General features: G+C 34.9%; 1 protein-coding gene across 1 annotated transcript in view; it reads right to left on the bottom strand.

Moving 5' to 3' along the window:
- Window positions 1-5,475: 5,475 nt before the first annotated feature.
- The window catches only part of LOC121424879, a 91,830-nt gene continuing 80,987 nt past the window's right edge, over window positions 5,476-16,318 (bottom strand). The window contains exons 8-11 of the mRNA XM_041620727.1: window positions 13,421-13,522; window positions 12,593-12,733; window positions 7,385-7,480; window positions 5,476-6,695 (exon numbers count right to left, since the gene is read on the bottom strand). Coding sequence (XP_041476661.1) covers window positions 6,622-6,695; window positions 7,385-7,480; window positions 12,593-12,733; window positions 13,421-13,522 — 413 coding nt within the window. The 3' untranslated portion in view covers window positions 5,476-6,621. The remainder of the gene's footprint in view (window positions 6,696-7,384; window positions 7,481-12,592; window positions 12,734-13,420; window positions 13,523-16,318) is intronic.

Raw genomic sequence — 16,318 nt, 5'->3', positions numbered from 1 at the left:
TTCACATTTGATCACTATTTTTGTGTTTTTATTATGCAAATAATGTCTTATCAATCGCTTTATTTCGTATGCATAACTCTTTGCTCATGCATGTTAAACCCATTTTCTTGCTTTTAGAAATCAATTGCTATAGTGGTAGCGCAAAACACGACTTCTCTCACGCAACATCTCTTCCTTAGACGTGGTGTCAAATTATTCCTTTAACTTGTTTCTAATTAATAAATTTACACTGTTAAAAAACCCTGATTTTACAGAAAAAAAGGTGTTTTATTAAAGGAAATTTGTAAGGTTCCATACACCAAATACCAATTTCCTGTAAGATTATGCAATCTGGTAAGATTACAGGTGTTCTCGACTCTGCTGCAGGAACTTCTTTTATTTCAAGGATTTATTTTCTAACAGTGTATATAGTTTGCATTCGGTTCGTACTTAATTAATAGGAAGAAACTTGTTCTTGTAGGCTTGGGGTTTCTCTCAGGTGCATACGATTATAACCACTTAAGGGGAGAGATCAGTGATTATAACACGCGAACGCCCTGATCAAGCAAACGCTGAAGCTGCTCTGATGGAGCTTGAAAAACACCCACGCAAATGCTTAAACGCACAAGTAAGATGTAATGCACACTTTTTAGAAATAGCTTAATTAATCGTCAAGAAAATGCTACCAGACAGTTAGTATTTGATTGAGCTTACTAGCAAAAGCAATTGTTTCTTTTTATGCATCTGACCCATTGAAACTAGTAACATAATTTTAAGATGTACTACCAATTAATTCAATATCAAGCTTTACGTATATTCCAGTAATGAAAATAAAAACATACCAATTTATCAAAATAGAAAGGGGATCTTGTGATTGAAAAGTTATACCGATCAGACATTGTAGGGGCACTTACAGGGAGGAGCAGGGATCTTACATGAAAAATCTATTCATACTAAAAATGTTGGAAGGGGCACTTTTGGATACTTAAAAAGGTCAACGGTCATACTTTTGGTTCTTTCTCCCCCTTCCCTTTCTGGGCGGATGGGGGGGGGGGTCATTGCCTCTTTTTTATGAGATAAATCCTGAAACGACTGCAACCAGGGGAATGTCTAATTCACACATAAAGATCACCTTGTAATATAATAGTATTACACTGCAAAGTAGTATTACACTGCAGTAATACACTGCATTTATTTTCCATATGTTCAGCAATTTTCCTACTACATGTATTTACGTTCCCTTGATTCGAATGATCATTTTCCAAGTTCACATTATATTACGTTATTTACATTATTTACGTATTTGAGAGATCAGCGTCCAACAAGCAAAGCTTCTAAGCTGGTCTCTCTTCATTTCATCCCTTTCTTGTTTAACATACACACGAATACCCATGGTTTTAAGAATTTTCAGTTTTATAAAATGATGATATAAGTATCGTATTTTGTTTGTATAATTGCCCAATCTTTGCAAATGTAAGGTCATTACTTTTGTTGATTTTTGTAATTGTATTTATGTATTTTTGACTTACATGTGAAAAATAGAAAGAAAGAAATGAAATAAATCGATAAAAAAAAAAAAAAAAACTCTGGTGTTGATTTAACACCAGCCCGGAAACTATATATGTCCATACAAGAGAATTATTGAAACAACAACAGTTTGGAATCAAACCAATGCTGTTTTAATACTAATTGGTGTTGTATAAACACCCATCTGGTCTTAGACCAAAACCAAACTGGTGTTGTTTCACACTTCTCTGGTGTGGACATATATAGATTCTGGGCTGGTGTTAAATCAACACCAGAGTTTTTGCAGTGTATATTTAGTTAAAGAAATATTATTCAGAACTGCAAATGAAGAAATGACACCATGGGTTTCAGTTTAGGATCTAAATTTCGCAGAAGTGCTAATTTAATACAGAAGGTGATAAATACACAAGGAAAATAAGCACAAATTAACCATCACTTTGTCAACAACCAAATTATTCTGAGCTGCTGGCATGGCAAGAGAATTAAGTGGTATTGTTTTTTTTAAGGAACAAAAAAACATGAGGTTTTAAGCAAAATGTGCAACATTAAAGATATGAACTTTTTTTTATTTCAGAGGAAAATAAAAACAATTCTGGTGTGCAACTCAGGAATACCAATATGTTGTGAACAAAACAAAAATCATTATTTTCATGCAAATCACATTAAATTACAAATGATATGCATGTACTGTATACAGACATCAAATATAGATAATTATAATTATGATACATTTATTTACATGAATAATCAAATAGCTGGCCAGGTAGCTTCAAAAGTAAATATATGTATAGCTTCACCACAAAAGTACAGTCACCCTAAATATCAATCATTCAGAATTTTAGAAGAAATATAAATCTAAATGCATTCAGAAAAAAAAATCAAAGGGGTCTATAGCTTGATTCTTACAGAGTAAAATGAATTATTTTGAACAAAATTTTGTAACTGGCCATGATTTTCGAAATAAATAAAGATGAATTGTATAAATTGAAATAACAGGCCCCATTTCACAGATGAGTGTGACAGATCCAATCATTTCTAACGATGGAAAGCCAACATTGCCATAATGCTTTGTCTATAAGCATAGTTACTTCTCCTTTTGTGCACAAAAAGATTGCACTGAAATGACACTTCATAATTCATGACAATTTGCCATATTTAGAGGACATGATTTGAACAGTCATGTATTTTTAACAATGGCATACTTGGCTTTCCATAGATGAAAATGATTGGATTAAACACACTCTTTAGCAACACAGTACAGGGCACTGAACCCAACGCTCATCTGTTATACATAGGCCTACTGATTATTTAAAAGATAATTGATTTAGTAATATGAATAGTTCATAAAGTTATGAATACTGTAATTCTATACATAAAAATCATTCAAACTTGACCTACATTATATCACCAACCTTTTCTCTAAAGAGGCCTACAAATTTTCTCTAGAATCAGTGAATCTGGTCCGATTTTAATAATAATAATATATTGTACTTACAGTAAATTCTTATAACCTTGGTGACCTGCTTTCTAGGAAATTTTTGGCACATAACTACATTACCATTTTCGCTGCCAGCAAGAACATTGCTACATTTATGGATTGGTGATAGGATAGTCTTATTGCCAAGTAATACCTTGGTCACATTAGCTCTACAGCGGCCGTACGGCGAGTCGAAAACAGCCGTTTTATTCATTTTTATTCAAACCACCTATATTCAGCTGGTACAAAAATGTTAAAACGGCTGTTTTTGACTCGCCGTACGGCCGCGGTAGAACAAATGTGACCATGGTATTAATAAAAAGCTCCAAATTTTTAATTTGATATTCAGTTTATTGGAGAACAAGTAATACATAACACACGTATCATAATTTGTGCTTGCTGAAGACAGTAAAAAACCTCTGTTTTCATGCATGATTAACTTGATTACATAATGGATTTAAAAAAAAATCACAGGAAAATACATTTGCTTTTTCAAATATTGAAAATAGAAAAAGAGTGGTGTGTAATTTGATGGATTGTGGATTTAAACACATCTGAATACAATGGAATATACAATTATACCAAATAAAAAATATAATAAAAAACACCCCTAGATAATTTATACTCCAGATGATAAAACAGGACTGTTGGGGGGAGGGACACCACTGTATTGCTGTACACACGTACGACCCCCTCCACCCCCCCCCCAAAAAAAAGGGTAGTTTTTGCCGTGTTGCATTTAGAATGTCAAAAAGGCCAAATCAAGGAAAAGGGTAGGTTTATAGAGTAAAACACGCACAGCATATGTTTTACGTGTTATATATTTTTTTTTGTATAGGGGGCAATATTGTCGAAAAGCACGCAAAAACACTTGAATAGGGTATAAGTTTACCTATTCATGAAACTTGATTAGGGTGGGTTTGTAAGTCCTGGGTTCCATTGCAGAAAGAGTTGCGTTTAAACGCAAGTAAAAAAAATCAATTGCAAGATTGGTTGAAAATCAAGTTGCGCATGATTTTTACAGTTGCCCATGATTTTTAGAGTTGCGATTGATTGCAACTCTTCCTGCACTGGGCCCATGTAGTCACACATGTGTACATGTACAGCAATATAGATGAGTGCCCTCCCCCCTTCCCCCGAAAGAGGGGGAAAGAAGTAACAGCAATAAATAAACAAATGTTGTGTTCTGGGGTGCGAAAGAGCAAGAGAGAGAGAGAGAGAGGGGGGGAAGAGAATAGTTAAAGACAGAAAGACAGAGAGAGATGTTGGGGGAAGGACAGAGATGAAAAAAATAAGAACAGATGAGGATAATCAAAGAGGAAAAACAAATAACATAAAACTGTGATGATCACACCTAACAACAATTTGCAAAGTACAGACAAATATTCTGAATGGCCCTCCATCGATATCTCTCATTTTATCAATAATTAATATTCAAAGCATATATTTACATTTTACAAATGCCTAATTTTGAATACAATCTTAATAGCAGACCCGACAAAGAAAACAATTATCAACAAGAAAAGAAATCTTTGTGTAATAGTACATTTTCAGTGCACATAATCATAATATTTACACCACGATAATTTAACAAATAAGAAAACCCAACATCAAATCAAACTGCCTGAATAACGAATACTACAGCATTTTTTTTACTCCGTTTCTCGGCAGTTAAATTCACTTTTCTTCTATCAAAAATATACTATTGAAATCTAGTTTGACCTTTTTGACCCTTGAGGTATATACTTATCTTCCTTATATTCATTCAAAATCATAGTAATAATACTGCAAGTCATGAATGTTAACAGAGAAAATAGATTTGTCAAATGAAGAATACCTACGATATACGGCATTTGGTTAGTCACCATCTGTGTAGTATATACATGTATTACTTTGACTCTATATGGTGGTGGACATTGATTATTTTTTTTCATGGAAAATACTAAATTTTTACAAAAACCCAATAAAACAAATAGAATTCGAATAAAAAAATGGCTTACTACCGATCATGCATGCTCCTATTTGAGAACTTTGCCTTACCGCACCGAGGCAAGAGCTCAAAATAATTGTTTACCATTGATTGAGAATTTGTTTCAATGAGCTCTGAGCTGCGTAAATCGGTTGAATTTAATGACAGTTCTACAACTCTTTACTGATTCAAATATATCTTGACAATTTGAATGTGAGTGTATCTCTGTCATCTACTTACACCTCAATATATTCTTTGATATTTACATACAATCAATAAATTAACATAAACGCCTCCATATGTTTGGCAGTGATGAGTAAAGAAGCCATGTTTGGACATTATTTCTTTCACACATATGATCACAAAGGCTTCTTACAAACCCGATTGAAAATAGGACTCGCATTTTTATGTCATTGGAGATACCATAACATACAGCGTAACTCGGCTTAATTTGAAGGGCAGTATTCCTTTTAAGCCAATCCAAGTTTGGGTTCAGACAAAGGCAGGAATATTTTTGTCTACATTTCTATGGAATGCTAAGTTTCATCTTTCTTGTTGAATATTCATGAAAAAAAATATTAATTAAAGGAAGATGAGTTGTGGATCAGTGGATAAATCTGCAGACTTAAGCTCGAGGTATGGGGTTCAAATCCCATTGCAGCACTCAGGTCCTTTCGAAAGGTGCCTTTGCCACTCTCCTCCCAAGGGTAGTAAATTGGGACCTGGTCAGGTGGAAATCCTTGAATGCTCAAGAACCTGATTAGGGTAGCTGTGATAAAGTCACAGCGATAACATACATCACTTACAACCATTTTTAATCTAGTGCTTTTTATTACCATGTGTTATCCTTAATTGATCTTTTCAGGGATAATATTTCACTTTTCTCCTCCATTTCATCATGAAGCAAGTTTTGTGTAGACCTTTTCCATTGCAATAATGAAGTAATCTATACTTGGTGAATAAATTGGCACTCCATACATGTGTGGTCAAAGTTCAACTTGGTTTGAAGATATTATATCAAAATGGTATGGAAATATTAATATACTTTGTATAAGGTATTAAAACTGTTCCCGAGATGGGGGGGGGGGGGGATAGCAGCAGCGGAAGGGCATTTTAGGGAAGATTTAATTTAACTTTTCAGAAGGTCAATCAATCAGACAATACACATGATATGGCTCCTATTTCCACGGAAACGACTCAACATGTTATTCCATTCCTGAATGAATTTTACTCCAATTGGATCCAGGAATCGGTCCATAACATCTTATTAAGGAACAATGTTTTTTTGTTAAATTTACATCAATTTACAGGCAGGTCAATGCAACTGGCACGATCAGCTTGCCAAAGTTTGTTTCATCAGGATTCAATAATTTAACTGGAATATCTCCTTGGTGATCAACATTTTCCAAGTCCTGTACTATCCCCTGGAATCTTCTCCAAGGGCAGTTGGTTAACCCATCGACTACCAACTTCCATAATTCCCATATGCTTTGTATGGGGAGCCTCCGTTTCCAGTAACCAACTGGTTAATTGTCGCTACATAGTTTTTGACAGCTTCAAGCTGATTGCTCTATCCGCAATGATCACTTTAAGTCATTAACAGTTCTGATCTGCACCAAAGAGTGAGGTCCTGTGGTTAGGTTCCTGCAGGTCAATGGTTCAACAGGTTCTAGAATCCATTCATCATTCGCAGAATGGGCTCCCAATGATCTGTGTATGTAGCGCCAGGTGATAGTTTCAATGCTATAGCGAAAAAAAACAAACATTGCATATATATTTTAAATAGTGAATGAAATCTTGTTACAGTTCTGTTGTTTAAACTTAACCTAGCCTTACCAAGAAGAAGATAAGATAAGCATACATCCAAAAAAAATGAAAACAAACCTACTGATTCTATACGTAAGTCTTTATGGCTGGAGATTTTGGTGAAGCATTCTTTGATATACTGCTTAACTGGACCCAAAAATAATTTTGAATTCTGGATGACAAAGTATTGGTGGAGTCGATTATCTAAAATATGAACAGCGCCACCTCTTGTCAATAAAAAGACTTACCATCTCAATTACTCACCCTGAATTTAAAATTAACTGTGAGACAAATTTTGGGGGCCTTCACAGAAAGGTGGTCTGTGTCGAGGAAAATAGGTTGTCTCAACGAACATGAATCAAATACAACAAATAATCATGATGGTTTGTTCTTGGTAATATTGTCTGACGTTGCGCTCAAACGATTCATGAAATATATGCATTGACCCTAATTGGCGTCATCGTGCTGCCATCTTAGAGTCTGAAGGCACTGCCTTGCATGCATTGGTGATTTGCAGCTGGTGCATCTTTGACAAATCTGTTCATGTGTATTCCTATATCCTCTGAGGGAGGGTGCTATGACATTATGATGTCATATGCATATTAGGCCTATCAGATAATACTTACTTCTTTGGCAGTATTTCCCTCTTGTGTAAGCAGGACAGAAGCATCTTCCTAGGTGACATAATCCACCATTCCTACATAACCTCTTGCAACCAAATGCTGCGAGAGAAAAAAATTAAAGTAAAACAAAAAACATTAATGATGATGAAGATAATGAATACAATAAGAACAATGATATTGGATGATTTCAAGTACGGTGTTGGTGTTGGAAGCACCATTCGGATTGTGTTTTCTAGCCCCAAGACCTATTCTAAATTTACACAAATAATCCAGATCACAACATTGACAGCTAAACACCTAGTGAGTGACTTTTCAGGACCATCTTCATTTTATGTTTGGTGTTATACTCACTGCAAAAATTGACCTGACACTAACACAAAAGGGTCAATACTGAACTTAAAATCACCCAATGTTACTCATGGTGCCTATTGATATTTCATTCTTTCTAAAATTTAAAAAAATGACAATCAATGATAATGGTATTTATAACAATCCTTCATTCATTTATATCCTATATAACCAAATGCTGAGAGAATTTGTTTAATGTATTAACGCAATGATGATGATGAATACAGTAACAATGGCCACAAAAAAAAACAATGATAGGTAAGGTGCCTGTTTGATGTCATTCTATGAATGAATCAAATATTCATAATGAATTAAAGGATAATGATTTAGAAGGTATTCTGTACTTAAAACACATCTCTGCTTATTTAGACACATTTGGTGGACCCATATACAACAATAAAGACATTGATTGATTACAACACAACGAAGAATCATAAATTGAAAATATACTTTAGATAGTAAAGAAACTATAATACTCAACAAAATGTGAACAGCATATATTTTTTTAATAATATGAGAAATCAAGAGAAATAATTAGCCTTTCAAATTATTGAGTGAGCAAATTCAAGAAGATATATATACATGCCTTCTTGGTGACAAAGATTGACATTTCCTTACATTTCCAAACATCATTTTCGTTATTAGCTCCAAATCATATACAAAAAAATGAGAAAGGCAATTTTGACCCTAAGTGAAAACAATCTGCCTTAGATTAAGCACCCAAGGCATTTCCTGAAATAGGCTGCTAATCTGGCAACACGTAATCAGTACAATTATCCTTGAGAGTGGAACACCTCAAATTGGCCATGACACTACCTCATTCTTGACTACAGGCCTAGCTTGCCTGAACCCTTGCACTTTTCTTGGCAGTAATTATCGAGCTAGCATCTAATCACCTAGTCACAACTCATCAATTAACTCCCAAGTATGTAATGTAGTGCTTTTTTTAAGGTAAATAGTTCACCAAATGTTGATTTAGCGAGAAAGAAGAGGGAGGGGGGGGGGGGTAAACACCTACATTTTCAGGTAATCCCATATACAATTTTGATGTTATATGATAAACTCCAGTTTGTGATGTTATCACAGTGAATACTGATTCACCCATGAATACTTGTATGTATACACATTCTTATAAATAATTTTAATGTTTTGAATTAAAATATCATTGGTTAAAAAAAATTGCAAATTTAAATATAAAAAAATATTATGCTGTCTGAATTGTTTTAATAATTTATTTTAATCATAGAAACAAGATACTAAATAAAGTATTTGATTTTATTTAATTTTGTAATCATTATTTTTATCAAACAACAGAGAGAGGAGAGAGAGAAGAAAAGTAAGTGGGGAGACAATAAACAACAAAGGACCCCCACTTTTTTTTTACCGGAATAACAATCAAATTTTGGAAGCAAAGGCAATATTTTTAATGAGAAATATTGAGAAAAAGGATGCAGTAAACATCGAAGTAGAAGAAAAAAGAGTAATTCAACAATTATTTTGTGACACAATGTTACGACTGAATGCAGCAAAATATATCCTTATTTTAGACAGTATCTGCACTCAATAAAATTATGATTATTATCATTTCATAAACCCATGCAGCCATTGCTCCCAAAATTTGTGAGGAGTTAATAAAGCACGAAGTTTGTGGATTTTACGGTGCGGGTGTTGAAAAGGACAACTGCCGGACAGGGGGGCAGTTTAGCTGGAGGGATGCGGAATTCCTATACATGGACATGACTGTAAGATGATACAGTATCGCCCCAGACGGGACACTATCGACTGTCAGATCTTTAGGGTTCAATGCAAGTCTGCCGAGTGAGTTTACACCCCTCTCCGTCCCCCTTCTAACAGATTCCATTTTCCCCTACCTCCAGCATGTCCAGTTCAGTCGAGACAAAGAATGCTCCTTAACCCATAGACCCGTATTCTGAACTCCGGTTTAACTTATAGACCGTGGTCTAATTCTGGGCTAAAATTAAGGGAAGCCAAACAGGTCAAAATTTGTTCACATGATCATATGATTCTTATGTTTACTGTGCTCTTTTCTATTTCTTTAATGGTGAAGACAATTATCTTATTTATCCTTCCCAGCTAGTTAAGAATGATTTGAGAGTCAAATGAGCTGATGATGTGAACCCTGACTGTCAGACTTTATGTCACAACTGGCTCTCTATAGTTAAACCAAACTTAAGACCACAGTTTAGATTAAAATCTGACTTCAGAATATGGACCAAAGAGGCAACAGCTTTCATAAGTTTAAAATTAATCTTATTTTGCTCCTCAAATTGGCAATGTTCAGCCATTAATTTGCAATTTCTTTTTATACTTGAAAAATAGAAAATGGGTAAGACACAAATAAAAAGTCGCCAATTTGCAAACAATGATTTCTTTTTTCTTTTCTTTAAATTTTTTTCAATTTTTGCCAATTTAGAAAAAAAGGTAGATTTTATTCAGATAAAGTCGGTTTAATAAAAGCAGGAAAGGAGAGAAAGATCTAATTTCAACAGTAGTTACATTCATCTGATATTTTGTCAGTCATAAAAACAATTTTCTCTCAAAATGAAATTGAAAAGATGAAATCCAGGTAAAAGAGTCAGTGCTTTTTGAAAACTGGGCAATTTCTGCAAGTTAAAAGCTGATTTAAAGCAATAGAGATCTCAGTCACGACTCTAGTACAAGCCTAAGCTTCCACCTGTGTTATGTATTGCATTTCATAAAAAAGATACAAGTGATATTAAAGAGAAATGCCAGTAGTTGCAGTAAACACTGATTTCATAAGAAAGTCTGTAAAACCTCGCATAATTGTCAGTATATCATCGAGGATCTAGATCTGGTAAAATTACATAAACTGAACTTAGTGAAATCTTGAAATCTACGCTAAAAAATGTTCACACTGAAGATCACCAACACAGATAGGCACACGTGGGACAGCGTATTATTATTGCTGGAATAAAGACCCGACGGAAGTGACCGAATCAGCGCTTATTTTGCTTATTTCTCAGCAATTACACAATTTCTTCCAGAATCCTCTGGCACATATTTTTTATTCATGAATACAAACAGACACTTGGGTGGTCATTATATTAGATTCTGTAAAAAGTCATTTTGAGATCGTTACCAAAACTGGAATTTATCTTTAACAATGGATTGTAACATTTTGTTACATGGTGCTGCAGATTTACAGTAATGCTTGGACTACAAAAAGAATCGTATGTTTGGGCTGGAGGACCTTGATACTACCAAAGTATATAAGACAGCATTTACTTAAGGTGGGAATAATCACCCTCCGTATGTTTCCTGGAACAATCACACTCAGTATTTTCCTGCTCCAATGAATGAAGCCATAATATTCCTCAGATATCACTAATCCAAATCATGAAATGGACAAGCAGGAATGGTGAAATAGAATAAGATATTAGGGCCCCCTCACAGGAATGTTATCTTCTTCTAAGGGTGTGTTTATGCTTCCATTGCGAGGACAGAATCAGCGTTTTCAAACGCCGATTCAAAACGCCGATCATAAACGTGGTTCTGGGAGTGCTGTTTATGTTTTAAATTTTCTGAGGCGAAATCACGATCTCCAGCTGGCTTCGAGGTCAAATTGCGTGCGCCTTTTTTTTCGAAAGTTTTTTCCGAGTGTTGTTATTACGTGAGATAAGATGTATTTGCCCGCAGATTTTCATCTCACCGGAAACAAGTACCAAATGACGTCATTTAAACACGTTTACGATCATCGTTCTGTTTATACTTCCCCAGAAAGCCTGATTCTGGTCAAACGACATTTACAAACGAACCTTTTTGTGAGTTTACGATCGGCGTTTTGAAACAGCATTTAAATGAAAGTAAGCATGGACGCAACCGTGTTTTGGACTAATCACGTTTAGAAACGCTGATTCTGGCCCAAAAAGTGGAAGCATAAACACGGCCTAAGTGGTTTAAACCTCTTGTAAGTTTTGATGAATGATCCCCTTTAAGTGGCAGGCACTGTTCCAGTTATTACTACCTTACATTAATATGTCTTAAAGCTGCTGTTGCATGGATAATATAAAATAAAATTTTAGTGGATGTATTTAACGATTATACAGCAATTATTATTTTGATTGGGTGCCTAATATCTAAATAATTCATTTTTCTTTTTGATTTGAAACCACTTATAAAGTGTGAAATTGATTTTTTGGGGGGATTTGCAAGCTATAAGGAAGATGGAATGTCCCTCATTTTGTTTTTATAGCGATGACCCTTTTTATGCTTGTCAATTTCATTTTTGAAAACTTCACGGCCTGTAAAATTCTGACTTTGAATCTGCGCCAGAATTTAAAAAATGTTTTTTCTTTGTTACACACGATATGAGCCTGTCATTCAGACAATGGCAAGTCAATCGTGCATCTCAATCCTGGTGGAAACGGTGAGAGATAAAGGATAGTCTTTAATCCTGGGATTAACCCCATGCAAGGTGTGCTATTGACTGGAACTAAACTCCTGGGATTATGGGTAATAGCCCTACCTTCATCCTCGTGAGTGATAGCTGTTGTCATGATTGTCGAAAACCATTTACCATCATCTCCAAATAGGCTTTTTTCATTTTGGCCAAAAAACTGCATGTAAGCAATTGATTGCAAAAAATGTGATGTGACATTCCAATTATTGCAAGTTTCAACACAAACCCAGTATCTAACGCAAAAACCTCATTGATGACTACACAAGAGTGTGTGTCCTTTGGGCATGATCTGACCAATTCAGCTGGGAATGTTGACTGACCAATGTATGCAACCAGGAATTTAACTTTGATTTTTAGTCAGACTTAAATCTTTGTGAAAACCACCACCACATTGAAAGATGATGAAACGAGATGATTCTTACATGGTTTTCTTGAGACCTCTACTTCTCTTCCTCTTGACTTTTCTTCTCTTCTGCATTTCCTTCCTTCTTTACCAGGCAGGCATTCGCAGACCCCTGGTCTCACACAATCGCTACCTACAGGACACTCTGGATCGCAGACAGCTACATGATACAAAGAGAAAGAACGTAGGATATCAACGTGGGGGCGTCACGGTGTAGTGGTTATGACTCTTGTCTTTCAATCTGAGGGACGTGGGTTCGATTCAAAGATATGGCATATTTCGTCCTAAAGTTAATCACATGTTATGTAATGGTTTAACTTGTTTTAAGTAATTGAGTTTACACTTTCTGGGTCTCACTGTATTAATATTACAACTAAAGTATTTTTCCATTGATATAAACTCCAAACACGGTAAAAAGAGGGAATGTTTTCATTCTAAAGCTACATGTAACTTGTTTACGTATTCAAGTTTACACTTTCTGGGTCTGATATTAATATTACAACTAAAGTAATTTCCATTTTTATAAACTTCAAACATGGTAAAACGAGGGCTGTACAAATGGGAGGGTCGGGGACTGTGACAAGGGTGTTGCGTAACTCTACGTTACCCTGTTATTCAATCAAGAGACATCACCTTCAGATCCCAATTCCCCTCTTATCAAAAGATGTTGCCCCCCACCCCACATGAGATTTTTGAAGTGTTCAACATCATTTCACCTATTGCTTCTGATCACACATTACACTCTGAGTTTTCTTAAAATGAATTGAGAGATGCATCATAATTAAAACTTGTGTTGTACAAAGATAAGGTGTCTTAATGAGAAAAATTTCACAAACACAATACTTACGGATGTGGCAGAGGGCGCCCTTGTAGCCTTCAGGACACCAGCACCTGTTTGCTCCTATGCAGCGGCCGCCGTTCATACACTCTGAATCACAAAGGGCATTTGCTGAAATATCAAGAAGAAAAGTTGTGTATCAGTTTCAAATGCTCCACAATAATGCAAAGTGCTTTGCAATTAAAGCTAGTTATATGAATCTCAAAATTTAATAAGGAACATCAGTTTAGAAACAATTTTGACTATACATCAACAATGTTGTAAAGAAATGTGCTTCAGAGATGCAACAAAAACCTGTGGAATTAAACAGTTAGCGAACAAATGACATGATTCAACTTGTAAATGACATGCTACCAAAGGAAGAGAAATTAAATAATTCCCAATTGAATTATACTTGCTCATCACATTATGGCAAATAAACACTATTAAACTCTTTGCTCGCTCTCTCTCTCCTCTTTCTTTTCCCACTCTCTTTCTTTCATTGTGTTTCTTTCTTTCTCTCTTCCTCACTTTCTATTATCTTTATTTGCCCTTGTCTTTCCCCCTCTTTTTTCTCCCTCTGTTTCTTTTTTCTCCCTCTAACCTTTTCTGCTCCATTTCTTAGCTCTCTAACTTTCTTTCTCTTCTCTTCCATTACGCACTCTCCCCCCTCCCTCTCTTATCGCCCTGCCCTACACCATTCTTTCTCTTTACAAAACATGACTGGACAACAAGTCAATAGGAAACCAATAGAGACTCATTACCAACATATTTCACCCTAACATGACTTCAGCATTTCTTGTCATCACATTACTACAAAATTTCCCTAATCACGGTTCTGGGATTGTTTTATGGCTCCAGAGGAAATTGACCCAAATGGCTCCCACTGGACAGCAATACAGTCTGTAACAGGAGCAATTACACCAACATTAGGCACACCTGTATGATCCAATGAAGGATCTATCTTGCCTTGGTGACGAGCCCTGGTCACATACTACCAGTAAAATCCAGAGTTTATGCCCTTTCATGTTACAGACAACTCCACCCAATTTGGATTTCTTGAGAGGAGGGGGTAAAATTTGTGTTTGTCAACACGGTTGACAAACAGCAATGTGATGTACTTGTACTACTGTGTAGTAAATATATTTTTTTGCACAAACAGGCCAGATAATTGCTAGGAATTAAAGGATTCTTTGACATGCAGATTTATTCACGTCAAATTCACTGATAATGATAAGTCATATTTACCCCTAGAAAAAAATAGCTAATCCCTCCGTCAAACCTTGTTGCTACTGCGGCTGCCATTAAATCAGAGACGACAATCCTAAAGAGAGTCGCTCATTAATAAAACTCTATTGGCTTGGAAATATGAGGAACAGGGTAACATAAAAGTTTGTCATAATCCATAATGTTTATGGCTGAATACGTATGTTAAATATATATAATGTATTTGATTTGTACGTTTTGAAAGGTAAACTGCGGTATAATTTGAATTTTTTCATTCTTCGCTCATCCCCCACTATGTCACATTTGTCCACTTTCCCTCTCATTCTTTATCCCGCGATTATATGCTAATTTTTTCCTTGTCCTTTGTAGTCTGGATTTTTTTTTTTAGTGTCCGATCTCCTTGATTATTAATTTCATAATTAAAGTCCACCCCAACAAAAACTTGATTTGAATAAAAAGAGAAAAATTCAACAAGCATATCACTGAAAATTTCATCAAAATCGGATGTAAAATAAGAAAGTTATGCCATTTCTCGAATAGCTATACATCAAAATGAGAGAGTTGATGACATCACTCACTCACTATTTCTTTTGTATTTTATTATATGAAATATGACATATTTTTATTTTCTCGTCATTGTCATGTGAAATGAAGCTTCATTCCTCCCTGAACACGTGGAATTCCATTATTTTAACATTTGGTGCTTCAGGCAAGGATGTCCTAATCGTCAAATTCGTAAATATTGAAATATTGTTTAATTCAAACAATGAAAAACAAAAGAAAAAGTGAGTGAGTGACATCATCGACTCTCTCATTTGGATGTAACTGGCTCGTTCATATAACTATTTTGTTGAAAATAAGCGAAACTTTGAAATGTCATAACTTTCTTATTTTACATCCGATTTTGATGAAATTTTCAGCATTGTGCTTGTCTGATTTTTCTCTATTGATTCAAATCAACATTTTTCTTGACCTTTAAGGAACCTGCAGACATTACAAGCTCTGCTTTTTATGCAGGTTCCTTCATATTTCACTTTATTTGCTGCCATTAACTTTTGTATGTAATCAAATGTATTTCTTGTCTTATGTTATCATGTTGCTATCTTAGAAAATAAATTCAAATTCAATTCAAATTCTATTTCTTTCCTCTCATTAGCGATATGAAAACAAGTTTTCTTGGCAACTTCTTATTATTGTAATTCTGCATTCCATTTTCACCATGGGTGAGGTGTGACTGCAACCTCCAATAAGCCTTGTTACTGTAGGTGGAGATTTATAGAAGATATATCACTTCCTAAAAAGCAAGTCAATCATTCATTTTACACAGGAACATAATGTGTGTAACCTTGGTGGCTGAATGGTCCAGGTGTTACATCATATAACTAATGTGAAAAAATGGATTCTAGGGATGAATTTAGGAAGAAATATAAAAGGAAATGGATTTTTTGCAATGTCTTAAATAACAAAATATGCGGATAGAGTACGGATAACATATGCACAAAAGGAGTTTTCTTTTCATGAAACATAATGAATGATGGATATCTTCACTCTTTCCAATTAGTTCCCTATTATTTCTTTTTAAAATTATCATCCCTTCTATTCTCTATGTAAAACCTTCACATTTATATCTATGTATGCCTAATTATCCACCCCAGATCTCCTCTTGTTATTTACCATCAATCTCTTTCTCTCTCTCTTTGT

The sequence above is a fragment of the Lytechinus variegatus genome, chromosome 12 (assembly GCF_018143015.1).
Source record: "Lytechinus variegatus isolate NC3 chromosome 12, Lvar_3.0, whole genome shotgun sequence".
Classification (NCBI taxonomy): domain Eukaryota; kingdom Metazoa; phylum Echinodermata; class Echinoidea; order Temnopleuroida; family Toxopneustidae; genus Lytechinus; species Lytechinus variegatus.
This window is presented reverse-complemented; position numbering and strand designations above follow the sequence as displayed.